The sequence below is a fragment of the Corvus kubaryi genome, unplaced genomic scaffold (assembly GCF_017639235.1).
Source record: "Corvus kubaryi isolate FWS band 111438036 unplaced genomic scaffold, C.kubaryi_AGA036_p1.0 138, whole genome shotgun sequence".
Taxonomy (NCBI): Eukaryota; Metazoa; Chordata; class Aves; order Passeriformes; family Corvidae; genus Corvus; species Corvus kubaryi.
In genome coordinates this window covers 10,766,260-10,793,579 of record NW_024580672.1, presented here as the reverse complement: position 1 = coordinate 10,793,579, position 27,320 = coordinate 10,766,260, and the positions used below count along the sequence as shown (strand labels likewise).

Here is a 27,320-nt window from a genome sequence, read left to right as displayed (position 1 = left end):
GGAGCAGGGAGCTGCCTGCACAGAGCAGGGCTGTGGCAGGGGGCCGGTCCGAATGGAGCAGGGAGCTGCCTGCACAGAGCAGGGCTGTGTGGGGGCCGGCCCGCATGGAGCAGGGAGCTGCCTGCACAGAGCAGGGCTGTGTGGGGGCCGGCCCGCATGGAGCAGGGCTGCGGGAGGGCCTGGCCCAGCCCCACTGGGCCGCCTGCAGCCCCCCCCAGTTACCTGTCTGAAAGCTGGAAGCAAGAGAGCTTTCCCGGGCTCTGTTCGTTCTTAAATGTGGATCACAGAGGCGTGTCAAGCTTCTTAAGTGGCTTTAAAAAGTTGCCAATATTCAAACTAGCCAGCTGATTGGTTCTGTCGGGTTATAGAGGAAGCTGTACGCACCTCTTTGCAAGAGAATCACTTCTGTGGCTGAAGCCCTCTTTCCTAAAAACCCAACCTATACTAAGCCATGATACTAATTAGGACTGGACTGTATGCTGACTAGAAAAGAGTCTGAACGTTTCCATGCTTGCCCATACAGCAACCAGAACAGTCTCTAGTTGTTTCAGAGAAAAATGGTCTATCATGAAAGTCCGTCATACAATGTAGTCAGTCTCCCTTTCTACATACATCATTTGTAATTTATTGTGAGAGCAATGCAGAATGGAGCAGTGTTTATGTGGGAGTTGCTTTTAGTTTATGGGTAGTTGGCCTTGAATTCTGTCTATTAGGAAGATGTTGGCAATTCTCCAGGGGGGTTGTTCATTGGGTCTGCTCAATGCCCTTCCTTCTTATATGCCAAAACTCTCAGCATGATTGAGAAATGCAGCCAGCTATCATTCATCTCCTGCAAATTAGAACAATGAGAAGGGGGTGTAGTCTCAAGAAACGGTGGATCAATCTTGTTTTAGAAGATGAGTCTTGGAGGCATCTCAACAGAAAGAAATCCAAATAATGTTAACAGCCTCTTCAAATATGACAGAAGGTGTTTCCTGTTGCTAATATATTCAAAAAGACAAACATTTACATTCCCTTTTCTTTTGGTAACTTTTTCCTTTCTGTTTTTCCTTCTCTTGACTAGGGTGACTCCGGTGAAGTGTATTGCTCTAGTACTTTGTTACAGCTGTTGTTATAAGCAAGCATAAATACCCTGCAAGTTTTTTACTGACAAGAAAATATTCCTGTATATCTATAATCTCACTGACCTTAAAATAAGAATTTAGGCAGAGATGATAAAGGCCCCGTCAGTGAGAAGACACATCTCTGTGTTGGATCTGAATAGGTCTTGTGGAGCATGGGTTCAAGTCTGATATTGGCAGCCAATGTACTCTCTAAAGCTTTTACAAGCTACTGAAAGCAGTAGCTAAGTGGAATTCTCTTTGCTGTGCCATTACAGAGCTATTCCAAATTTGACTACTATGAAAGTCAGAATCCTAGTTCTTATTTTACTGCTTAACTCCATTCATGGCTAAGTCATTCTCATCTGTTCATATGCCAATGTGCTTGAGCTTAAATAGCTCTCCATGTTCCCCTGTGTTCATCTGCAGATATTTGTGAAGAGTAATCATAGTCTGCTCTGAGCTGGATTTGGTCAGGCTAAATCAGATTTTTTAAATTTATTTTTCCTTGTGTTGTAAGACATTTCCTGGAACTTTTGATCATCTTAGTAGACCTTTTTAAACAGCTTCAAAATTAGATTAGTCTCCCTAAAATATGAATGACCAGAGCTATATAGAACATTCCAGGAAATACTTCATGGATTCCTTCTACTAAAGCAGTAATCCTAATTCCTCTCTTCTGGAATTTTTTACTTTATACAATCTCTTGGTAGTAGTATTTGCCATTTCCATGGCCACATCTTATGGGTGAGCCATCATTATCTAATGAGTAACATATCCCAGGGCCTCTTTCCCTCTTCTCAGATACGGAGTTCCTAATTTATAATGGAAATAATGTAACTTTTTGATTTATATGCATCATATGTCAGTTCTGTTACCAAATCTTCAAGATGCTTTGTCCTATATATTTATGATGCCTCTTTAATTTCATTAGCACATCAGAAATTCTTGGGGTTTTTTAGCCATCAGTGAGATGATTTAACTTCAATTTCAAGAGTAATAATAGATTTCAAAAAGGATCATTCTCTGTACAGCTTGGTGGTTCCTTATTCAAAATTGCCTGTGATGCTCTACAGTTTTTAGTTTCTTAGCCTCCTTTTAACTCTGGTATTAATCCTAATCCTCTTCATTTTAACTAGTAACTTCCTACATGTTCTCTATTGAATGCTTAACTACTTCTAATTTGTCTGGACTTCAGTGATCTTCTTAAAGAAGAAGATTGGGTTAGTCTAGCGCTAATTCTCATTTGTTCTAAATTGGGAGCAGATTTTCTTAGCGTCCCACGGTGACTGTTTCATTTTGGCAAGAGTTACCAGTACTCAGTCTCAGTAGATTTCCTTTCTTGGGAGGGGGGACATACTGTTTGTCTGTGTGTGTTTTGGTTTTTTCTTTTTTGGCCAGCCATTTCTGCAACATTTTAGATTCATTCTGGTTAGAATTACAGATGGTTGTCCTGCATGACGTTGCTACCAGGGGCTGCCCATTAGGTGTCTTCAGCTGATGCTGTTGCCCCTGCTTCATTTGGGCATTGTGGTCCTCCTCCAAGACAGCAGGTGATGCTTTGGTGTTTCTTGGTTGAAGGAGGAGTTTGCTCTAGTTAAGCCAAGCAAAGTAACATTTACATCCTATGCCAGGAGTTGAGAACTGTCATGGAGCTGAACTTGGTACAGAGTATTTATATAAGGAAAAGAAATTTAATATATTTTGGTAAGTTCTTGAGGCAATTAGTTACGGATTCCATGTTACTTCTGATGGGTGAAAAGGTCCTGCATTGTAATTGTAGCAGAGTGCTTTGTAAGGGAAATGTATTGGGACAGAATGGCCGTTCCTGCAAAAAGGGAGTGTTTTGTTTACTTTATTGAACAGGAAAATGTTTGGCTAGTGCTGGAGCCTGCTCAGAAGACAAGAGCTCTGTAGCTAAGCAGAAAATGTGGTTGAGTGCTGGAGTCTGCTCTTGAAAGTGTTTCCTTCTCTTTAGAAAATAAATGGTATTCCTTTTACAAATTTGTCTGCTTGATGTGTGAACTGCAGATTTCCTTCCAGGATAGTTGGCACAGGCCTGTAACCCATCTCTGCTGCATGCTTTTTTGTCTGCTACCTAAAATTCAGCAGGAGATCAGGAAGGTGAAAGTTAACACTGTATGTTCTTATGCTCATTATGGAGATTAAGTTTGGAAAACTACAATTTGGTTTACCTTGGCTGTATATATATTTTTTTTAAGTACAGGACTTTCTATTCCAGATACTCTGAATTTCTGTGAAAAATTAGAATCCAAGTGAACTTTCTGACTTTTCTATGGACTTACAAAAAAGAGACAAGATACGTGGAAGGCAGGAGCTTCATTTTGTTGATCTCTGAACAAGCTCCCAGCTGCTGTTTTATACATAATGCTTGCACTGTGAATGTCACTGTTCTTATTGGATACTTACCTGGCACAAATTCAGAAAGTAGCATGAGAAATGGTCTTCACCACAGATCTTGCAGTCTTAAAGGAGGCTGGATATAGCACTTGAATTTCATACTTAAAATATCAAATGGTTGTTAAATCAAGCATGGGCACAAAGAGGATCTCCACACCACTACAGCAAGCATGTTTGTGGATCTTGCTGTTACTTTGTTCAGACATTAATGGAGTGCTGTCATGGATCTCCATTTGGTTTTCAATACTGTAGCTTAGTATTCTTGTGAGCCCTAAAGAAGGTATCCAGGTGTTTCATGTTACAAAAGTAGTTTACCTGGTTGCTGCTGCTCTTGCAGGATATAAAAAAACTTTGCATCTATTTATCTGTCAAGGAGTATAAATAGACACTCTCCAGTGGGAGTTGGTTTTGAGCAGATCTCAGTCGACGAACTGAGGCAGATTCATTAAAGAACTGGAGTAGCCATGTTCACCACGTGCGGTGAACTCATTAAGGTCGCAGGCAGTCAGAACCTACTGTTTGAGAGCACTGTGTCCTTCTGAAGGAGTTTGTATCAAACTGTGAGACCTGACAGTCAGCTGACTTAGTGTTTGTTCATTCTTTCCACAAAATCTCACAAAGGGCACACTTAAATATTGGCAACTTATGGGTTTAGGATCAGAGAGCTCATGGGTTTTTCTCCAAATAGCAGTGCAAAATAGCAAATCGTGTGTTTGGTTTTGTTGAACTGGAATCCACAGATCTAACTGTGCCTTATTTTGAGTATTGCTTTGGGCAATAGAGTCAGGGATCTGTTTGGGCCATGAAGTTGTATATTCTGTAATAGGAATTCAGTTTATTGCTGTAATGGATGCAAACTCATTACAAGTTCTAGGCCACAGGGGATACTTTCCTTTGCTGTGGAAGTCATCTCAACCGGACAATCTTCAGTGCAACTGGCCATGCCCTTCCATGTCAGTGACTGACAGATCTAATTCTGCTTTTGTAGCCGAGAGCCTGTTAGTTAATGGAGTCGTGAATATTGTTACTCAGAGGCAACCTTCAGAGTATTAAAATGCATTATTCCTGTTCTTCACTTGATATTTATCAAACAAGGTGTTATGTCTAATGAATTCAATGCTATTGTCAAATAAATACGGTGTGTGGATCATGACTTAAAAGGAATGGTAATATAAGTAGCTTCATTATTGCTTTGCAGTGACGGAGAGAGATGGGTTTAGTTATCTTGTTTAAATCCTATGTGATTGAAACCCAGAGTGAATGTCTTCTCTGAGGGAACAGCAAGCATTATGGGTGATATGATCAGATTAATAAGATCCTTAGTACATACATATTTCATACAGGTCTTAACTTTTTTTCCCCCCTCCTTTCTTCTTACATGGAAGCAGATGAAATGCAGAAGCAGCAGTACTGCCTTGGAAGTACCATAGTAGGTTTCCTTTTATAATTATCATTCTTGACATATTTATCCTTTCTTATGGAAGTGACGATGCAGATATTTAAGAACCCTTCTTGCACAGAAAAGCCCAATTTCCACTCAGTACTTAATTAGCACTTGTTTATGACACAGCATCTGATTTGATTTTCGAAACAAATTGCACAGTAAAGAGGCTGATATTTAAACTGTATAGTAACCACAGCTCCAGCTGTGACTCAAATCTTGTAAGCCTTCAGGGGTTGTGTTTAGGCTTAGAAAATAGGAACTCAGGCCTGTAATTAAATGTCCTCTGAAAATCAGCCTTTGTAGAGAAGTGGAGAGGGTACCACTGAATTTTAAATTACTGACTTGTTCTCAAGAATCATTCTGTTGTTCTGGGCCTTGCTAGGGAGTGCAGAAAGCAAATGGATTAAAAATGGAAGAGTAGATTACTAAAGGAAAAAAAATCAGAGGTTGCAGACAAAGAGATGAGCAAAGTAAGCTATTTTGGCTTCCCAGGTTATAGACAGATGCAATATATATAATAATTTTAATATATGGCTAATGTATCAATAACAAGTTCTGTGGACATCAGAAAGACTAGAGTGAGAGTAAAGATTTCATACAGAGTAAAACTGCGTTTCAGAACTGTGAGTAAGTTGCTGATGGTTGTGGAATAAGACATCTGTGGTGATGGAAGGCTCATTTTTAAAGCAAGGCCTCAATAATTAACATGAATGTCTTGGGAAAGGAAGTAGAATAGGTTGTATTATAAAGTAGTCACTCACCTAGATCAAAATGTGAAATATTCACAAAATAGCTTGATGGAAATTAGCAGTTAGAGAGCTTTCAGCGTTACTTTTTGAGGAATGCAATCACTGTTGATGCTATTGAAAAAGAGAGCAAAATTCCCCTAGCAGCCTGACTTCTAGTCATGGAAAATACTGGAGCAGATGCTAAGAGAAAATACTGTGCTTATGAATGGTATTGAACCATGAGCATAAAGGATGCGTGCTCATGAAAATACAAAAATGAGTAGGTCTTGCTGGGCAATGAATTGTATTGCTGGTGGAATTGCTTTGAATGGATCATAATCATGGAAGATTTTAATGTTGATTGATAAATTAATACAGCTTTCAAACAAGATGCTTTACTGGGTCCCACATCTTTTTAAGGCTGGGGGGAAGAGAGAATTTTTTTTTTTCTTTAATTGACAGTCCTCTTATAGTCCTGTCTGCTGTCATTGGGACACTGCAATTCAGAATATTTTAACCGGATGTACTACTTTAATTGCCTCTCTCTGCTGAAGAATGCATTCCTAGGGGTCATTTACAGTGTGCCTTGGAGAACCAGAGAAATTCAGAATTTAGGAGACTGGTTGTAAAAGTTTAGCCAATCATCAATCTGAGAAATTTTAATTAAATGATGCTTTTCTATTGTGCTTATTTTGACGTGAATAGGGGCTCACCTGTGCAAATATCCCACTTTAATGGCATAAGCAGCAGTATGTGGGTAATTACACCCATACCTCATACTGGTAAACTTTACTTCCCTTCTATTTAGTTTCATATCTTCTTAGATGAGAGTAGGTTTAGCAAATGTAGAGAAGACATACCTCATTGAGAGGATTTTGCAAATACAGTATTGAGGGATGAGTGATGGATCTTAGTTTCTCCTATTTTTTTATGTTTCACCTGTCAGCATTGAAAAATAATTTGAGTTTACAGTAGCTGCTAATCTGCCGAAAGTCCTGATTGCTTTTATTACAATACTCAAGCAACTTTACTTTCAAGTCACAAAAAATTGTGCCGGTAAGAGTTGTCTAAATAGAAATACAGTGTTATCTTTAGTACTGGAAACACTTCTGCTTAAGAGTAAACCCTGTTGATGGCAACAGATCAGTTAATACACTTATATATTTGCAGGACCAGAGTCTTCATATGAAATGGTTTAAGTCAGTGTCTCAAATCAGTTATTCAGACTGCCCTGGACTGATGGGCTGGCAAATGTTAAGCAGCCTGCTGGTCCAAAGAGTTTGAGTGTTATCCTTTAATTTGTAGGTTAAGTGACAGAAACAGAAAGAAATGAAGTAATTTTTTGCAATTTGTTTTGTGAACTTGGGCACATCTGAGACTGGTATTCAGGTCTCTCTGCTTCTGACACTGTGATTTCAAAATTTATTTCTGCTTGTTTATGAGGACTTCTTTTTTTTCCTGGGTAGATACATACTGGGCTGTGCTACTTTAAAAAAAGCAACTGAAGCACTTGAGCCAGAAGTACAATGTGTGTTTCTGTAGTGTTCTTGCTAGATATGCAGCACTTCATATAGTTTCTTGCATTTTCAAAGCACATAGAAATGGCAAGAGCTCCTCTCAGCAAACTTGTGAGGTGGGTTAAATGAGTGTTGTCCTCATTTTACAGTTGTAGAGAGACTAACCACCCATGACGTTAATGCTGAAGGAAGGATTAGGTCTTGGAGGGTGATGCTTCTAGCTGTGTGAGAAGTCTCCTAAAACGTAATTTGTTAATGTGTTAAGCATTGCAAGTCCAAACACAGCAGGTGAATGCAGTAACCAGATATACTTGACTTTAATTTATCAGCACAATGGTGGTTGTTAAAATTCATGTTCAACTGAGATCATTGGCTAGGACACCAGGGCATAATCTTACTACTACTTTGAAAGATTTAGGAGGATTTAAATTCAAACTGGAGAGAAGCAAAAATAACAAGTGCTCAAAGTATACTGTAAAATCCTGAGTGTGTACCTCTCTTTAGAGGCAAGATTTTAGTCTGTTCTAGTTCTTACTTTATTTTCAAATTCCAAGGCTGGACTACCCACCATAGGTGTGAAGGTTCATCATTCAGCCGTAATACATTTTTTCTCTCCAACAAATTGTGGTTTTTGGTGTTACTAGTACCAAAGTGGATGCAGTTTGTACAGACTAAATATTGTGTCGACTCAAGAACAAGTGAGAGTAAACTAACTTTCAGTAGAGCCATTCTGAAAATGAGAAAGCTTTTTCCAGCCTTTCCTTTCTGATTTGGAGGGGAAGTACTGTGAGTTAAGAACGGGATTGTGAAGTAGTTTCCAGGAGTAAGAAACATCTCTGGACTTGATGTTTGCAGATGTCCTGACTGATCTCGTTGCTTAGATGTGATTTTAATTTCTAAGCATCTCCTTTTTTTGTGGGGAGGGGGAGCACTTGAATCCACTTGAATGTGGGAGTATCTTTGAACTACAAATAAATGTCATGCCAGGCGGTGCTTTGGGTTTTGTTGCGTACTTTTTCCTAGCTGTAAGTTATGCTGTATGTGTTTTGTGCTTCTAGAGCAATTGGATGTCTTGTCTTTTCTTCAACCCAATAAAGCATGAAAACAGTAAGTGGGGGGGAGATTACGTTTGTCTGTCGATTTGAGGCATAATTTATGGCTGTGTGTGAGTATAATTTCCTGTTGTCCTGCTATTAAAGCTGCTCCTCTTCAGGAATTTTCTGTAATCTCTTCATGTTGTCCAGTGTCTGGTCTGACCACGTTGAGGATGGTGACTGTGAAAACACTCATAGCTTGACTACTGCTGTTTTGACACCATTTGCTTTTTATGTAGTGTCAAAAGCATTAGTGACCATTAGTCTTTGCTATTGCACCCACCACAGAGGCTGTGCTTATCCAAGTGCATTTTTGTGGAAATTAAAAAAAATACATATATATATATACTGAACTGAAATGTAAAATGGTGAAAAACATAAAAATGGTGACTTTATTAAAAAAGTGTTCTTAAAGCAGCTGATATCAGATCAGTAAACAAGAACTAATCTGGGGACTAAACCTTCATATGTGGCTTAAAAAGATCTGCATTGTTTAAAATGCTCCAGAATTTAGCCTTAGGTTAGCTAGGTCCCAGTGTAAAAGGAGGTCTCTCTTTATGTCTATTCTCTCCTAGCCCCGAATACACATGCCAAAAGATGGATTCCAACTTATATCTTCTGGATACCAAGCATGGCTAAAGCAGGTTGGACTGTATTATTGTTATTCATCTCATGTGAGGGACCGTGTTGGACACCTGTGCTTGTCTCATTAGTGAAGTACATAAATGAGGGTGTAATGAAGTTACAGTGCCATGTTAGCTGATACCCCTCATAGCCATCATTGTTTTGTGTTTATGCATGCTGTGTTTGTATAACATTTTCTCACCAGTCTGATGAATGTGCACTTCCTGTAAATAAAAGTTCAAAATGCAGTCACCTGGAAGCGAAGAGGGTCAGAGTCTGAAAACAAATCTACAACAACAGCTTGAATTACAGAATTAAAATGGGCCTTCAAACACAAAGCTGCATGGTGGTGGTGCTGGTAATAATGGGGAGGCCACTGGGTTAAAACTCAAGAGAATTGTGTCTAGCATCTAATTCAGATCTGCCTGGGTGAATCAAGTATGGACACTTACTCACATCACATAACAATTGTGCAGTTTGACACAGTCTGACACTGTGGGGAGTCCCCACTCGGAAGTGGCCTAGTGCTATATTACTCTGGCTATTATTAAAGGCCAGGCTTTAGATGTCTCAGCAGTCTGCCTCTAGCAATTGCTGTCAGCTTTTCACTTTCGTGAGTGAAAAATCCCCCTTCAGAAAGAATAGCTTAATTTACAAATGGCCTGTACAGATCTCTTCTCTGATGAACATACATATATGATGAATCCTGTGTCCTTGAGAATACACGGCTTAAAGTTGCTGGTTTTGTAGAAAGCCAGAATGTGTTGTTATGGCAACAAAAACTGGAAATATGAAAACAGTACAGATAAGCTGCATCCTGTTGTCATGGCAACTGCAGTTGTGAAATGACAAAACATGGTGGTGAAGGGATCTTCAAGGTGGTACCGTGAGCCCAACAGAAACAAAGAGCCAAGTCACTTGAGCAGAGTGTGAGAATGAAAAGCTGCAGCAGCATATCCCCTTAAAACATAAGAGCTTCATTGAAGGTGCTAACAGCATGGTTTTGATTGTCTCCAGTCTTGTGTCAGTATCTTACAAGCAGTAAGTAGCTTGCTTGTGCAAGGTGCTTACTGCTGTCAACTTACATTGACTTCTGTGAAACTGAGCAGAGCTTGAACACCTATTAGAAGATGGGCATTGAGTCTAACATTATATTTGCAAACCATTTGTTTGAATGAGTGATGTGCTGCAAAGGTGAAGTGTGCTTTGGAGCTTCTTTCTGAGAGACCATTTCTCTCTCTCTCCTCAAGTCCACACTAGTAAAGGTCAGTTGGGACACTGAAGCTTATGTTTTCTTGATTTAAACTTTGCTGAGCCGGAGGCAGGGTGTCTCAGAGGAATCTCAACTCTGCAATTATTGTCTCACAGAGCTCAAGTTTGTTGACCTGTGGGGCATGGCATCAGTTTCTGTTTCTTATGTGGGTTGGGAGAACAATAGGAAGAGGATCGTGTGGCTGTTCTGTTTTCCTTTTACTTCTGAGGCAAACAGACCAGCCTTATATTACCAGTGCTCTGATGCAGATGGGATATATGGTTTTTGGACTCTGCAAAATACCAAGGGGGTAAAAAGCCTAAAATGCACAGTAAAATTTCCAAGGAGGCTTTAAACTAGGCAACCTCAAATAATAGAAGAACTTGCACTTTTTAAAAAAGATTTTTTTTGTAAGCATGCTTTTCCTTTTGATTTTTAGTTTATTGATATTGGTTCTAGTGTCTATCTCAATCTTCTCACTCCTTGACCCAAGGAAAAGTTATAAACCTGTGCTTGTCATCAGCAGAGACTGTCGTGGAAGTAGCTTTGCTATTCCAATTTCGTGCTGTGATTTCACCACAGGAAGTGTAAGGGTAAGGCAGTTGATAAAAAGGCTGGGAAGAGCTTTCATTAGAAGCAGAGAGGTTAAATTTTTTTGAGGTGAGATTGATTTGGTATAGGATATCTTTCAAAGGTACTACCTGTAGGATTCCTTAACACTATGTATTGAAAAGAAAGCCACTTTTGATGTATGTAAAAGCATAGTCTACATATGCATCCAGATGGAATGGGGGCTGTGCATCAGGTTTATTCTCCTGTTGTCTGTATATTTAAAAGGATCCTACCTTAATGTTTTTTTTTTCCTCAGCATGGCTGAGTATTGATCTACTGCCAGACTTAGACAAAATGTGAGAAGTATCCCAGTAACACATTGTATTAATGTGGACTAAAAGCAGTTTATATTACAGATGAGGTGGAGGAAGATGGAGTTCTGCAAGACTGGACACCTACCATAAATATCCATAAAACTGACAATTTTGTCTAAAACCAGATGCTGTCTGGATTTGCGTATTTTCAGCCTGCTTAGACTGGAGATAATAATTGAACACTACCTGAGCATGGGTCGCCCACACTGATGCCATTACCCTCTGCCCTTTAATGGCAGGTTTTATATTTAATGTTGCTGTGCTGCAATGGAGAGCTACATTGTGTTCTTATGTGGGCTAGAGGAAATACAATACCAATGGCCAGAAATATGTTGCTTTAAGACTGGCATTTGAAGTTGCCTGCACTGTTCTCTTTACTCTAGCTGTTTCCTGTTTATCTTCTACAAAAAGGCAAACACCTGCAGTTGGTTTATTCAGCCTTGATCTTCATTTAAGCTTTTGACTTGCTAGCAGTCTGTATCATCCCATCACCTAGATGTTGACCCTTTGGAGACAAGCCACAATTGACTTCTGAAGGGAGAAAGGGAGGGAATGTTTGTGTATAAATACAGTCAATAGACATGACATTCTAATTCCTGTATTATATGGACACTTCCTGTAATTTATGCCAGACTATGAAAGTGGGCAAGTTAAGCTAATTAGCTGAAACATTTACAAAACATTATTTTGATTACATAAACGGGGAAGTAAAAGTATCATTTTAAGTGGCTTCTGAAACATGGTAATTCAGAGTTAAAGATAATCCTTCCCTTTTTCATAGCATTGTGAGCAAGTATGCATCACATAGGATATGTAATATAACGCATTCATCTGAGCCTTTCTGCCTCCCACTGTCTTTTTGTAGTAGAATTTTTAAAGCCAAGTTATAAACCTGTAAATGTGTTTTATGTTGGAAATTCTTGGTGATACCTTAACTAGATTGGTACCAGCAAAGGCCAGTATAATCAAAAGAAGGCACTTCAGATATTAATGGTCTGCACTTCAGTCAAGTCAGCTGGAAAAGAGAGTGTAAAAACCAGGACTGTGGTGAAAACAGGATTCTTCTGCTAGAATTGCACTTACCTGAGACAAAAATGCAATGATTCTGGAAATATTTTGGTTTTGTAATTTTGCCATATAGCATCTTTTCCTTAACTTCTAAAGCATCTATTTTCAGTGGATCCATATGCTTTTTAAAATTCAGATGCTAACTCCTTGGGTGGAAAGTCGAAATAAGATTTCTTTCTGCAGTTCATTTATTAATACTTGGCACTCATATAGTACTTTATGTTCTCAAAGTGCTATGCAGACATATCAGTTATCCTTGAAACACTTTTGTAGGTGCATAACAATAACTCTGAGAGATTTTATGGAATTAAATAAAGCTAGAGATGAGGGAAAAATCTAATGAAACTTCCGTTTCATCTCTCCATCAGTGTAGGTTTTTTCTCTGCAGTTTGTGGCATGAAAACAGAACTTCTAGGAATATTCCAAGATGAAGAGCTTTCAACATATTCCTTAGGATGCTGTGTTACTCTGCTCGAACTCATGTGGAATGCCTATGTCAAAGAATTACATAATAAGATTTTAAACTGTTTGGAATTGATCAGGCTTTAGACACAGAATTATTGAATCATTAAGTTTGGAAAATACTTCTAAGATCATCAGACATAATGGAGCTTAGTAGCCACTGTGTTTTCTTGCTTACCAAAGAGCCAAGTGCACTTGCTCTTGTAAGATCTCCATTTTAAGCCTTCACATAGTTTTGTGCTTTAGACCTTGGTGAGCTTGCTCTTAGTAAGTTTGTGTAGGGTTTGTTTTTAGCATTGCCATCTTTGGTGTTGTTTAAAGGAGCACACACAAGTCTCTGCAAGTTTTGCTCCTTAAGGAAGGGTATGGCACCTGAATCTTAAAGCTCTGCAGCTGCACTGGTTTAAATTTATCAGCTTCATGCATTAAAAAGCTATAATTATGAAAGCATTAGTATTGTCTAGTTCCGATGTGATCCATACAAGTTCCCTCAAGCACTTGGCAAATGAGGATCTTGTATACCTTGTAGATGGAAGTTGGCCCCTTGCTGGGGCATGTAATTTCTGTTGACTTGGAATCACAGAGGTTGAACTCCAGTAACCACTCTGGGGAAAACATTTCTTCACAAACATTTACCTAAAAGCTGTGATTTGATCCTCCCAGATTCCACTCAGGTAAGTTATAATTTGAATAAACTGAATATGTAAATCCTTTTCCATGTGTCTTATCTTTGATATTTAAAAGTAGTTAGTGAACTGGAATATCTTGTAAAAAGTTACTGTTAGCTAGGGAGTTACCAGAAGATTAGAGAAGAGTTTGCATAATTCGTATGTTAAGGAAAATTTACTGAGCAATTACACGCAAAGTGGGAGGCTGAAGGAAAAGGAACCCTTTACAGCAGTTGGAGCTCAGTGTGCACAGCAAAGCTGGCAGAATGTAGTAACACCCTGAGGGTGAAGGGGAAAACTGCTGCACTGAAGTCAGTGATCTGTACCAGGGTAAGAAGTCCAGTATTACCTATGTTTGGAATCTAGGAAGAGTGTTACAGTTGAATCCTAGTAGCATATTTCACCCACTGATTTGTGAGACCTAATTGTTTAGAAGTCAGACCCTGGTTATCCCAGAAACATATGCTCAGCTTTCCCAAAGTGAAATGTTGGTTTGCTTGATTTGCAGTTCATGAAAAATGGTCCAAGGGTCTTTAATGATACAGCTTTTGTTATGGTGAAACAGGAGCACAAACCACTTTGAATCATCCCTTACGCACTTGTGGAAATGTGACCAAGGTGTCTGAGCGTAATAGAAGGTGAGGAATTGTGCAAAGAACTGGTTGTGACAGCAACTGCATCTGGCCCTTCACAATTCTGGTGCAATATGTGCAGCTAGAAGAGCTGACAGTTGGTGGGCTAGTTGAGCTCTGTGAGATCCTTCTCATGGTCACACTCCAAGAATTACTACAGTTGCCTCTTTATTTTTATAAATTAATTTTCTTACTGTGGAAAGACTTTCAAGAAAAATTGCCAGTGACAAAGTTGGAATTATCTGATTATAGGTGTGGAAAACTAGTCTGAGGTGCAAATTTTAACTGTATGGCTTTGACTATTGGTTTTTTTGTCTTAATTAAGACTTACAGCTTTTAATGTTTTTCTTATTTTCAAATGAAAACAGGCAAAAAACTTTTGAAGAAAGTTATAAAAGTATTAATTTGCTCTGAGACATGCTAGTCTCTTTGGTAAGTTCATAATTGGGCAGAATTTTTTTTTAAATGCATATTCTTGTCTCTCAGGTATATAACTACTTCATAACTGGTAAATCTGTATTCATATGTTAGGGTTTTTAAAGGCATATTATTTACACAATTCACTTGAATGGCTCCTTTGAAAGCTGTGTGGCTCTCTCATGTAATTACGTATTTAGTATGCCTTGTATCCATTGTTGGGATAGGGGGAAAAGAAAAAAAAATAAGCCCCACAAAATCTACTAAAGTAAATAATGAATATTCTCATTCGATTTCGGCAGCATTTTCAGAAGTTGTATTATATACTATTTTTTCAGATAAGAAGAGCTACCAAGGCTAAAAAATGAAATATATATGGTAGGTTTTTTAACTGTGAAAAGTATACAAGATGCACTGGGAGTATTTTTTTTTTTTTAATACTTATATATATATTTAATCAGAAAACATCTCTCAGAACAGTAGAGGGAAAAATAAGAGATACCTTTTCATTTTTATGTGTATGTGAGAGGTTAAAAGAATGAAAAATCACTTTTTAGCCAGAAGTAAATTTCTGGAATTGTTATTAAGTTTCATGAGACCAACATTTGTAATGTAAATAGCAGCTGCCTTATCTGATACGTTTCATGCAATGTGTTGCATTCTGTGGTGACAGGAATAGTGCAGACTGGACACAATGTGAAAGTGATGTATGTTATATTTTTGGCATTGGCTTAGTTAGGTATGTGGCCAAAAAAAGTGTAAGAGGAACTGAGTGAGATGGAAAGGTGGTATTGAGGTTTGTTCTCCCATTTTTTGTGCTATATGATAAAAATAATTCTGAATATTTGGAATCCCAGTAAGATCTGAGCATGTGTTTGATAAAGGATTAAAATTCCTAAGGCACATTTCCTGAGAATTAGATTTTATAGAGCATGCAGGAAACAATAGTGTGAAAGAGACTTTCAGGGAGAATTGTTCTTGCCAGCCATCCCATACTCACTTTCTGAAGTGATAAAAAGGTGGGGAAAGATCTGTCTCCTCATATCAAGCTCACATCTGGTTTATATACTTTTAATACCCTTCAGAGCATCCCTTAATTTTATCTGTTCCAGTTTGGGTGGTAGAATTTCTAGGACCTCTTTTCCCCTCGTCTTGGTTTTTGTAATAGTTAGAAATTGTTATTGGTTTATCTTTAGAGTTCACCTGCATAAGGCACTGGATGCTGTACTAGAAGGGAAATAATTCTGAACTAGGGAAGGACTGAAATAGATGTGGTTAGCATCTGAAATTAATCTTATGTACAGTAGACCAAATACCGGCCTTTGGGGAAAAAATTGGGTTTCCTCTTTGGCTTTGTCACTAAAGTGTGAAGATGTACAAAAATGTATCAGGCTGCCTGTAAATCAAAGGTGTTTTAAGTGCACAGGTTATCATAAAGTTCAGTACAAGGGTTCATGCAGGGGTAGTAGGTAATACCTCACTATGTTAAAATGTGCCACAATTAAAGACAGTCATTCTGTACTGCTGTCTAATTAATTTCTCTGAAGTGATTATGAAGAAAATATCCTTCAGCTATTGTTTGATTTTCTTTTGGTCATTCTTGTTTTACAGCGAGCTCAGTATAGTAGGTTATGCTTCATAGGTGTACACTATAGTTGTGAACTGTAGTAGTCCAAGAACTTCTTTTTCCCTGTGTAGAGCCACTTAGTTTTACAGGACAAGGTGATATATTTCTGACCTGTAACACAATTTACTAAAACTGTGTTAGTTACCCCTAGTATATTGTATTTGCTGAAGGTCTAGAAGAGAACAAATTTGATAAGAAAAACACAGTCTGAAATGGTAATGTATAATCTTGTAATGCAATAGCAAATAAAGTAAATAACCAATTTTTAGCACTGGCAAAAATTCACCCATTGACTGTGTATTGAAATTTGTCTTTAGGACATCAGATAATTGGAAGAGAGGGTAGACTATTAGAGGCAGAACATCTAATGTAGTCAAAAAATGTTCCTGCAATATAGTTACAAGAATAATTGAATAGGTTAAAATACATCTTCCCTTTAGCTCAGTTACTGTCCACTCAGCTCAGGCAGTGGCTGTGAATGCTTCTAGCCTATTTTAATTCAAAATAAGGCAAACCCATTTTAATCACCAGTGGAGCAGCTGGAACCAGCCTCTGTCAGAAGGAGGGTGCTGGTCTTGTTTGAAACTCTATTCCGTGTATTTATTTAGTGGGAAAATATATTTCAGAGTTCAGGGAGTGGGATTTTAAAATCAGTTGGAAAGAGAAATTGGGTTTTTCGTCAAATAATTCCCTATTTTATGCCACTCAATGTGTATTAAAGATACTTAGCTTTTCTAAATAAAAAGCTATGCATCTCTGGGCCTGAAGGTTGTGCAGACATCCGAAGCATTAATGCAACTGGGAGTTAGGAAAGTAAAGAGATTACTGCATCCTGGCCCAGTACTTAGCAAGCAATACCAGCATTCCCATTTGGCTCTAGTCCAAGCGCTGTGCCGCTGTATCTTTGTTTTGATGAATAGATGTAGATTGACTTGGGTTCAGGAGAGGATTTTTGTCAGTCAGCTTTCAAGTCATGAACATTGAGGCCAGTCCCTTGTTTGTGGAGCTGACAGTACAAAAGTGAGTGTTTGACATGTGGCTTGCTCAGTTCGAGGGGATGGAGGCTGTTGAGATTTTTCAGAGACCAGGCTCTAAATGAAGTTGTTCTGTTGGGTCACTCATCTGATTTACACACAAGCTGTTTCTATTGAAGCACCTGGGGCCTTTTGTTCAGGCTTGTGAATAAGCCTCTTTCAGTCACCAACAGTAATTTAGCGTCTCTGCTTCCTTCGATAGGTAAAAAGGCAAGTACAGGAATGACATTTCCTTCCACACTGTGCAACTTCACACTTATATTTTTATGATAGGTAACAGAATTGTATCACTAATGTAGATTTTGTTATATACTGGAACAGATTCAGAAATCATCTAAGGTGTTGGTAATTTTTTACTTCACACTTCCTAATTCTGGAACAATACTAAGTGGCAGGACTGCATGGGTGAGGAATGATATCCTCTGCTGGACAGAGAGCTCTGCAGAATAGCCCTTCAATGCTTTCCTTTGTTATTGTGGCAATTTTAGAGGAAGACATTTCATCACCTTCTAAGTTCCCTGGCACAATAGAGTGCCCTACCTGCAGACTAATGACTCTGATGTGAGCCGTAATCTCACGTAAACTTTGAGTCAACTTAAGTTTGCCCTTCCACTGGCAGAGTGCTCCTCATTTTTCCTGCCTCTGTACCTTTCCATGCTTCATTCAGTCAGTACAAATACTTAAAGTAACTTCTTTTTTTTTTTCTTGTCAGTCAGTTTTAATGGCAATCAGTTCTTTGAGTTCATTACCACAGCATAAAAACTTGAGCCAGCCCAAAGGATGGGAAAGCTTGAGAATATGGAATAAATGATAGCTGCAAGTCTTGGATAACTCTGTATGAAAAAAAAAATAAAATCATCCCCTGTTTATTTGGTAGTATGTTATGAATCCTGGGATGGCTAGTGGTAAGCAGCTGATGCTTACCTAGTGAATTTGCTCTGCATCATCAGAGGCACCATGTAGTGAATCTCCTGTTACTGTGACATTCTTGGAGAATAATAAATAGCTTTGATTTAAGTAAATTAAACTGGTGAAATGCTTAGCCATGGATGTCCATTTCATATATGAATATTTTTTTAAAAAAAGTGATTGTCACAACAGCTTTCAGTAGCTGTAGTGATACATACTACATTGAAAAGAAAAGATTGCTAGCATTTGGAAGGTTTTTTGTATGCGGGAGTGTTTGGGAGGTTAGAATGGTGGACAAGGAAGTAGCTTGTTACAATACTATGCCTGTCACTTTTGTAGCTTGTTACAATACTATGCCTGTAGTTTTTTTGGCTTCAGGAGGGGCATTACATATAAATTCATGTGATATTGTAATACGATGAAGTACTCAAATTCTTGAGTTTCAGTATCTTTGTAAAGTGAAGAGTTGTTTGGTTGTTTTTTTTAAATGCAAATGCGACGAGGAATTTATTTTAAGGTATCATAAACTTCTGTTGAGAACATTTATATAGGTTATATTCCCCAGCAGTCTTTTAATACTATTTCTGGACCAGCAGTGTAAATTGCAACAAAGTACAGCAAAGAATGTGGTGACAGACAGGGTTAATCTCTGTGTCTGTCTGCACAGGACCAGATTATGGATGTTGGTGATCACCTTTCTGCTCATTCAAAGATGGGTTCTGTTGCTCTTACATACTCATTTAGCACAAGGTTGTGCAAGGTTTTCTAGCCCTCTCAAGAGCAGGAAGAAATGGTGGTTCAGAAGGCAGCTGTCATTTCATACCCATTCCAGCTGCCCTTTCCACTCAAATTTCCTTCCATCCCCTCCCCCTCTATTTAAAAAAAAAAAAAAAAGCTGAGGCAGGATTGCAAAAAAGGAGAGTATGAGGGTTTAAAATCTCTAGCAGCTAATCTATCACATCCTTCAGTTTTCATGGCTATCTGCCAATTTAAAATACACTTATTTTTTCCTTCCTTGCCAGTAATTACACAAATACAGTAGTGCTTATGGCCTCAAAAACTCTGTGTCTGGTAAAAAGAATTGCTATCATAATGCATCCCTAAATTTAATAGTAGTGGTGTAAAATGAATAAGCAGCTCTCTATTTCAAGGGGTAATGGCTTTAACTATCAAAATGGCTAGTATTTTCCTTGATTGGCTGCTTTGGCTCCTTTTTTGTATTTGTTTGTAGTAGCTGAATCAATTTATTATAACTATTTTATTTAACAAACAACAAGACAAGCAGAAACATGAAACTCCTGTAAAGTGTCACCAACTTCCTATTCACCTTGGATCACAGGTTTTTCCTTTTATCCCCTTTACAGACAAAACACAAACCTTTCCCTGGAACTGTTACACTTAAAGTTGTCATTTACTTTTCTGCTTTCCTTGCAAAATTGCTTGCCTTGTATTCTGCCTGGAGTGTTGCTGTGGATGGAGAAGAGGTTTGATTAATTGGAAAGAAACTTTTTATTACTGGGAAAACTCAACACAATGGTGTAGAAAATTGATCAAAAATTTACCTTCTTGATCCGTAGTGCCTTTTTCTTGCTACTACAACATCTGTAAAGCTTCTCTCAAGGAAAAGATGCTTCAGCAGTTACTGCTCTCCTAAAGAGGTCTCTGTTTTTAAGGCCAGGTGCAGTTGTGTTGATGCCATTTGGCTAAGCCTTAAAAGTTCCTGTAATCTGTGCCATCCTGTCTCATACAGTCCCATCTCATAGTTGTCCTTTCTCTGCAGTGCTCTATGCCCAGATCTCTGTGGCTGGGCTGCTCCAGCCTGGCGGACAGCATGCCCTCGCTGCGATGCCTGTATAACCCAGGGACTGGCGCACTCCCAGCTTTCCAGGTACTTTCTGTCTCTCCCCACTCCTTTTCTCTCCATCTGTGTGCGTGTGCATCTCCTCCTTTACTTGCCTGCTTGACCTCTATTTATTCTGGTTCATACTCTGTGCCTTTCCTGTGTCATTCTGATCTCTGGTATTTTTACCCATTTTGTGTAGATTCAGGGCAGTTGGGGCATTTCCATTTACCTTCATATAATTATTTTATTTAAATCGGCTTGATACCATCATCTTTTTCATTGGCTTTAAATTGTGTCAAAAAGATACCACTTAATTATATCTGGCAAACAGTATCTATCACACAGTCTCCAATCTGGCTATTTGTGCAGTGATTCCCGTCCTATCTAAATTTTTTGTGTGCCACTTAAAGGACTGAGAGGGTGAGTTCATTGCCATGATGATAACTGATGCCAGCAATTCTTTACTTCAGCTTTGTTAGCAGGAGTCTGGACATTTGGACTACAGAAAATTATTGTCCATGTAAGCTGTCAGTCAAAAGGCAAATAAAGGAAACCTTTTCTTTTCCTTTGGTCTAGGAATTTGTTAGATCCAGGCTTTTCTCTGTCATGAGTCAGCTTTCTGCCAAACAAGTTTGTTCAGACCCTTTGGGTGACCAGTGAATCTTAAAAAAATGCAGACATTCTCCTGTGTGTAGAGAGTGGAGACAGGTGTTGAGTGAGCACTGAGAAACCTAGACAAGGCTCTCAAGATGACTGCCAGCATTTTTGATGGCATGTGAACATGACAGCAGAGACTGGGCACCAGAGGTGTTATGTTCATGTTGGATACTCTGAGGTCTTTTATGAACTGCAGTGAGGGGCTTTAGGAGTATTTCTGTAGAGAGCATGTTTATTTGAGTTTATCGTAGCATGAACATTTACTTCAAGGTTTATGCTGCTGGATTATGATACTGCTGGCCCAACCTGTGGCAGAGAGTTTTATTTACCAGCATCTTACGAAAACAGATAAAAAGAATAGGCTGGAATCTTTCTGAAATTTTCACTTGTTTTGGGGTAGGTTCATTATGTGCCTCTAAAGGAAAGCATGCAAAGATTATTTTAAATTTTACTTCTTGCTCCCAGAGCTAGGATAGTACTGTGGAAATAATCCTCTTAGTCCCAGGGGAGGCTTAAGTGTCTTGCATCATTTTGCTACAACTCTCTTTGCTGACACAGCAGTAGCACTGATGGACTCTGGAAGGTGTCCTGCCAGGCCTCCTTTGCTGAACCAAGCTTTTAGCAGAGCTTTCCTTGGGGGAGGGGGAGAGATGACTTTTTATTAGTCTGAGAGGGCTCTAGAGACAACAGGCAGAGTTTAGACTCCTAATCCTGATTTGCATAATTTGACTAAATCGGATGGGCTTAATTTTTGGGCTTTTAGCTGTTGAGTAAATCTCAGATCTCTTTAAGCTTAGCAGTATATGGAAAGTAATTTATAAACTCAAATTGAGACTTCTTCCTTTCTACTTGAATTATTTTCGATTACTTAAAATAGGCATATATTACAAAGTGGGAAGAGAAATTAGTTTATTTTAGTTTAAGATGTCCTTGCTAATGACAGATACGAATAACTTTCTGCTAATACACTGCATTGATATTTGGGGTCAAATGAGTGAGCTGCACAACCAGTCATTGTGTTGGGATACTGGTAGGACTGACATTTGCATTTCTGCAGATTTGGAGAGACATTTCTGTGTGTATTTAGTGACTATGAGAATTGGGGAAGTATGTCCTACTTGCTATCTGAAATGGTAGACTGATACTCTTCACTGAACTCTGCTGTGTTGAGGAACACATTTACTGCCAGTTGAGAGAGAAACCACATTGCCAGCAACAGCTTCTGCAGCACTGAGTCATCCACATTTCAGCCCATTTTTTTCAATGGGCTCTGATTGATCCTCATTAGCTTGCACGGTTTGAAGAAAACTCCCCTCTGAGGCATGGCTTCTGCATTTTCCAGTGCAGAAGGGAGTGGTTTGGAGCCTGCTTAAAGCAGTGATGTTGCAGTATTTCATCATTCTTTAATGCTTTTTTTTTGGTATCAAATTTTCAGGAAAGCATTAAAGACTTTCTTGAAGCCCAGCAAATTTTCTCTTATTAAGTTACTTTCTTTTTTCTGTAGCAAGCTTGAAGTAACTGGAGAAGCATACCAATGTTCTTTGCTTGTGGCAAAAGAGAAGATGCCATCTGGAAGGCTACTTAGTCACTGCTGAATTTGTCTAGTTATTTACATGCCTGCCTTCAGATGCTCAGACAGAAATGTGGAAAGATGCTCTTTTTGAATAGCTCAGTTAAAGTCTTGCTGACTCCTCATGGGAAGCATTGGCAGGTAGTCGATTTAGAGATGATTCTGTTAATATGTCAAGTGACTTGGTTTTCTTCTTTGTGTTTTTATTATTGGTGACACTTAGGTGAAAACAGGATCTTCTGGTTCCTCAGCCCTGTTTTTAGGCAATCATCCTGCAGTGGGAAAGGCTTTAAGGCTAAACCCATGAATAGGGGAATGAGGAGCTAGAAACAGTTCATTTTACATCTTTTATCTCAAAGGGCGTTGCAACTGATAGTCTACTGTGTAACTGAATTTCATAGTAATCATGGTGGAAGATTGCAGCAAATTGGAACATGAACTCCTATAAGGCACTGTGGGAAGGGGCCAAAGAGGATATTTTAACAAGAAAAAAAGGCCAGCCATTCCATTTTCAGTGTCTTGGATGCCAGATTTTACTGTACTGTTATTCTGCAAAGCAACTGAAAATTAGGTTGCATGTAGATTCTCTTAATAATAAAAAATAAATTATGCAGAACATACTCTTTCTTCTTAGAAATTTGTGCTTTGGAAGCTTCTAGATGTGCCAACAGGTGTCTGTTTTCATGACATTTTCCATGTGAAGATAATTACTTTCCCTGTTAAAATATTTTTCCATGCTGCAGCTCTTTGAAAATTCAAATTTACAATTACACCCATCAAGTATGCCAAGGAAATGATTGTATTAATCCTTCCAGGTTTGCAGAAGACCGAAGTATTTCCTAGAATTTATTTCTGTAGGCTGTTCTATAAATGAGGAGGCTTGAAGAGGAATTCAAAAGTCTTGCCAAAGACTTTATGTATCATGGTAATGGCAGAGAGCAGTCCACCTCTTCCTTTTTACCTAATTCACAGCCAACAGAAATACCAGCTCTTCTTTAGATTGTAAACTTCTTGGGACAAGAGTTGTGCTTTTACTACCTTTGTCTGGAGTCTAGACACAAGTGGAGAAGAACAGAGTTGCTTGTCAGCTCTATTTTGCCAAAGCTGAAACTTTGTTTCTGTAACAGGCTCTAGTAATCGAAGAGGAGGATTAACTTTTGTGGTGGAGGTAGCAGCATCTTGATGAACACAGAAGTGTCTCTATAGAATGTCAGAAATTCACATTTTGTTTTACCTGAAGACCTTGGCCATAAAGAACTACACATCAGGGTTTGTCAGGTGAAGGGGACTAGCTTCTGCTTGGTTTTGCAGAAGTGAGCATGTGTGTGGCTTCCTTGGTCTGGGCTAAAAGCTCTGTCCTGGGGAGAAAGGCATGGGTGTAGTGTGCTAGGCAAATTGAAGCAAATGGAGTGTACTTGAGGCTGTGCAGTGTGGACGTGACCTCTATGGACTGAGATTACTTTTGGAGAAAGGTGAAAATGCAAAAGATGTCAAAGGTATGCAATGAGGGAAGTCTGTTGTCCCTGTGAGACAGAGATTTTTTACTTATTTTATTATTTTGTACTTATTTTAAAAATTATTTTTACATTATTTTTTCCTAGTGTTTATATTTTTGTGTTACAAAGCAGAGTATTTGTTAAAAAAACATTGTCAGTCTGTTGGTAGAAACAGTTGTGTCTGTAAATTTCCTTCAGCCTGTTCATGCATTTTTTTTGTTAGAAGTTGACATTTTATTGCTGGAAATACAGTGTAAATGTGAGTAGTAGTACATCATTTCTGGTTATACAGGAGGTTAGAGCTAGAGTCTTGGGGTGGGCAAACTGCATGCTCAGAAATGCGTTTGTGAGACATACATTTGAAAGGAATTGTTTGGCTTCGGAGCCAGTGTTTGCTGGTGTGCATAGTTCTGTCTCTAATTGGGAAAGATATGGGGTGTCCAGTCACAGACTCCATCAGCATGGAGACACTAAGGCTGCTTTGTATTCGCCCCTCGCGCTCTGCCAGCGGCCGTGTGAAACCTGCCCGGGGGCTGTTTACAGTGCACCTCTAAAGCAGAATCCTAATTTTGGTGACTAATAGCCAGAGCATGTGGCTCCAGCACCCCCCGGCTGGCAGCAGGCTCTGCCCTGGTTGTGAATGTAGTTAGGTGGCCCCCAACTGTTTACAAGACAGCAGAGGTGAGATCTTTGATTGACAAGTCAGAAATGCATTAGATCATTCCCTCTGCCAGTCTCTGGTTCATGCTGTTAAAAATGTCAGCCTCTCCAAGTTTGAATGGCAGCCCGAGGGCCTCAGAAGCTTTTTGTTTTCTGAGATGGAAACACAAATTGGATGTGTGCCTGAACGCTTCATCCTGGGCTGTAATTTCATCTTTTAGCTAAGAACCACAAGGTACATGAGCAAAGCACCCTGTAAACAATAATACTGGGGAAAAAAATAAACAAGGTCGTGTTTCTGGTACGTTGATCCACTGGTGTCCTGACCTCTATCACGTTGAACATCTCCACTCTGATTGCTGTTCCCTTTGGCATTACAATGAGAGGAGATAGACTGACACAGGAGGCAAAGATTTAAAGTTGCAGTGCTGTTGCACATTCCTTGTATTGGCTATGAAATATTGAACTGCCACAATGTGACACCTGTTTTTTTAAGCAAAGTTTCTTGTTGGAGGTGTTCAGCAGCAGTCTCTTCTGTTTTTCCTCATTTTACCACCTGGCAGGAGCAATTATAAAGGCATGAGAGGCGATACAAGAAGGAGCAGAAAGGAAGCCAAATCGTATAATTTTTGTGTTTGACTCCAGCCCCCATTTGTAGTTCAGACTTTTGGGAGCTTCACTGTAGAAAGACCACAATACTTAGCCTGGCTGGAGATTTCTTTAAATAAAGTGCCCAGTGACTACAGAAGAGCTTTCTTAAACATATTTAGGATTTATCCCTCCTTAAATCTGGTGGCCTTGTCTGTCTGGTGGTGTAACCTGTGCAGAGGCTGCATGATGCCGGGGAGCCCACCAAATTCAGGGAGTTGCTAGGGTGTGCTGCAAGATCTCAGCTCTTGGTAATAGCAACAGCAAGAAATATTTTCCTCCTTTCAGGTGGCAAAGAAATGAAGGGGACTAGAAAGAAATCTTATCTTTGTGGATCACTGGGGATGAGTTTGGTTATTTTTTGGTAGCACGTCACAAATTTCTAATTTTATTTAGTAATTATATTTAGTAATAGAAATTGGCATTTGTTCTGCACCCACATCGATCCTGAAAAGTTCCATGTGCTTTTATTAGCTCTTTAATCTGAGTATGAAGAAGTGTGACAGTATCTGTCATTGAGAAATACCACCCCAGTGTGTCCAGCACAATGATTAATTTAAACTGCATCTTAGCTACAAGGCCTCCTCTCCTTCAGCCTTGGTAGTGATGGTCAGGTTACTACTAATGTGCTCTTCCCGCTAAGGTGAGGGCAAAGTCTCTAGCACACCAGCAGCAGTTTGGCTCTTTGGTTTAAAAAACGAAACAAAACTCATCCGAGTTTTCCTTCCTCCCTCGTTAGGAGTCAGGAAGGTGTGTAAAGCCGCAGTGACAAACGGCATATGCAGCGCCGCGTTGGAGGCATACAGGTATCTTTAAAGCTAGCTCCGGTTCCTCAGGATTGCGAACATCTGCTTGGAGGTATTGTGGAGCTCCACAATGCACTAATTGAATTACTCTTTTCTGGAGTTGCAGGCTGCGCTAATTGAATTAGAACGGGGCCGTGCGTGTGCGCGCTGCCGCGCGGGCGCGGCGCGGGGCGGGGGCCGGGCCATGGCGCGGACTGTGCTGCGCTCCCCCGGCCGCGCCCGGAACTGCAGCCGCGGGGCTCCGCCGGGCGCCGCAGCCGCGGGGGGCTGGTACTTAAATAACATTTCAGCGACTCTTCCGTGCTGCTCCAAAGTCTACATCTTTGTCCCTTTCTATGGAGAAAGGAGGCTCTGAGGGTACCCCGCTGCAGCCCCCTCGCACCAGTCACAGATGGTCCAGTGCGTTTAGACCCAGCCTAGCCCCTGTAAATCGCTCCATTATCACTTTGGATTTGATGGCTTCACGGGCAGTGAGGGCTTCAGAGGGAGCGAGTGGCGTAAGATCAAGTTGTACCTATTTGTGCACAACTGGCAAAGAGATAACACCAATAATTTTAATTTTAAAATGCAAATACGGAATTTTACCACAAATTTGGAGAAGTCATGAAATACTTTTTTATCCAGCTTCTAAATTTAAGCCAATGATAGAATTCAGTCACTCTTAGGAAATATGCAGAGATAGTTCTGTTTAATTCTGTATATGGAGAAGAAAATGAAATATTTCTTCTTTGAAGTAAGGTATTATGTGAACACATGTAAAATTTCAGGGAACGAACCCAAACACTCTCAGTAGAAATGCGCTTGCTAAATCTTAAAATTCATAGATTTAAGAGATACTTTGCTACGCTGTTGGGTGGGTTTCTTCTTATTTCCTCTGCTTTCTGTTGGCTATTACTTACATGGTGTGTAAAAATAGTTAGATATTCTCTTTCCTGTATTCTTTCCTCTATAGATAACCAGAAAACTCACTTTTCCATAAAACCTCAAGTTATTTTCACTCAGTTTTACCTGTGTTTGGTAGATCATTTTCATAAACATAACCGCTATCAGAGACAAGATGGTATTTGTTTTGCTTTAATAGTTGTTTCTTGTATTTTTTTACATTTGATATAAAAATAATTTGTTAGAATACTCTGCAAACTAAGTAAAACTAAACTCTCCTTGTCAAAATACTCTGTAATATGCATGATTCTTTATGATGTTTGTATTCTTGCCCTGTGTCTGGTGATGTTAAACAGGGCTTCTGATTACCACCAAGAATTAGCAAAATTGCTGCTATACATAGAAATTTTAATAATTTTCAGTTACACTGAAAATTATTTAACAACCAGCTGCCCCTCAAAATAAAAAGCAGATTTTTTGGTAAATATATGAAACAGGTTTTTGTTGCTTTTTGAGGAGAATTCCCAATGAAGTTTATACTTTGGGAATTCTATTTTTCTGATTTTATTTATGTTTATAGTTGTTTCTCTTTAGCATTTTATTTATATATTTACATATATAAATATATTTGTGTGTGTATATATAAGAATAAAAAAATTCAGGTTTTCAGTCTACTTGGCTCCTTTTCTAAGTAGTCAGGTAGACTGCTTCTAGTAGTCATTGCAAATGAAATATCCAAGTAACTCATTGATCATGCCCAAATATTTATTTAGGGTTCATATCTGGTTCTTAAATGACTGCCAATATAATTTGGTACCATTGTGGAATTTTCTAA

At 39.1% G+C, this 27,320-nt stretch overlaps 1 protein-coding gene across 9 annotated transcripts in view; it reads left to right on the top strand.

The window, feature by feature from the left end:
• The window catches only part of BTRC (beta-transducin repeat containing E3 ubiquitin protein ligase), a 125,986-nt gene that overhangs the window by 9,480 nt on the left and 89,186 nt on the right, over positions 1 to 27,320 (top strand). For 3 of the 9 annotated variants that reach the window (XM_042019184.1, XM_042019185.1, XM_042019179.1), the window contains exons 2-3: positions 8,880 to 8,948; positions 19,704 to 19,811. The exons of 1 other annotated variant lie outside the window; for it this stretch is intronic. In XM_042019184.1, coding sequence (XP_041875118.1) covers positions 8,880 to 8,948; positions 19,704 to 19,811 — 177 coding nt within the window. Of the gene's footprint in view, positions 1 to 4,906; positions 4,951 to 8,879; positions 8,949 to 19,703; positions 19,812 to 25,536; positions 25,604 to 27,320 lie in introns of those variants that run through there. 5 more of the 9 variants (XM_042019180.1, XM_042019181.1, XM_042019182.1 and 2 more) reach the window with 5 other exon arrangements.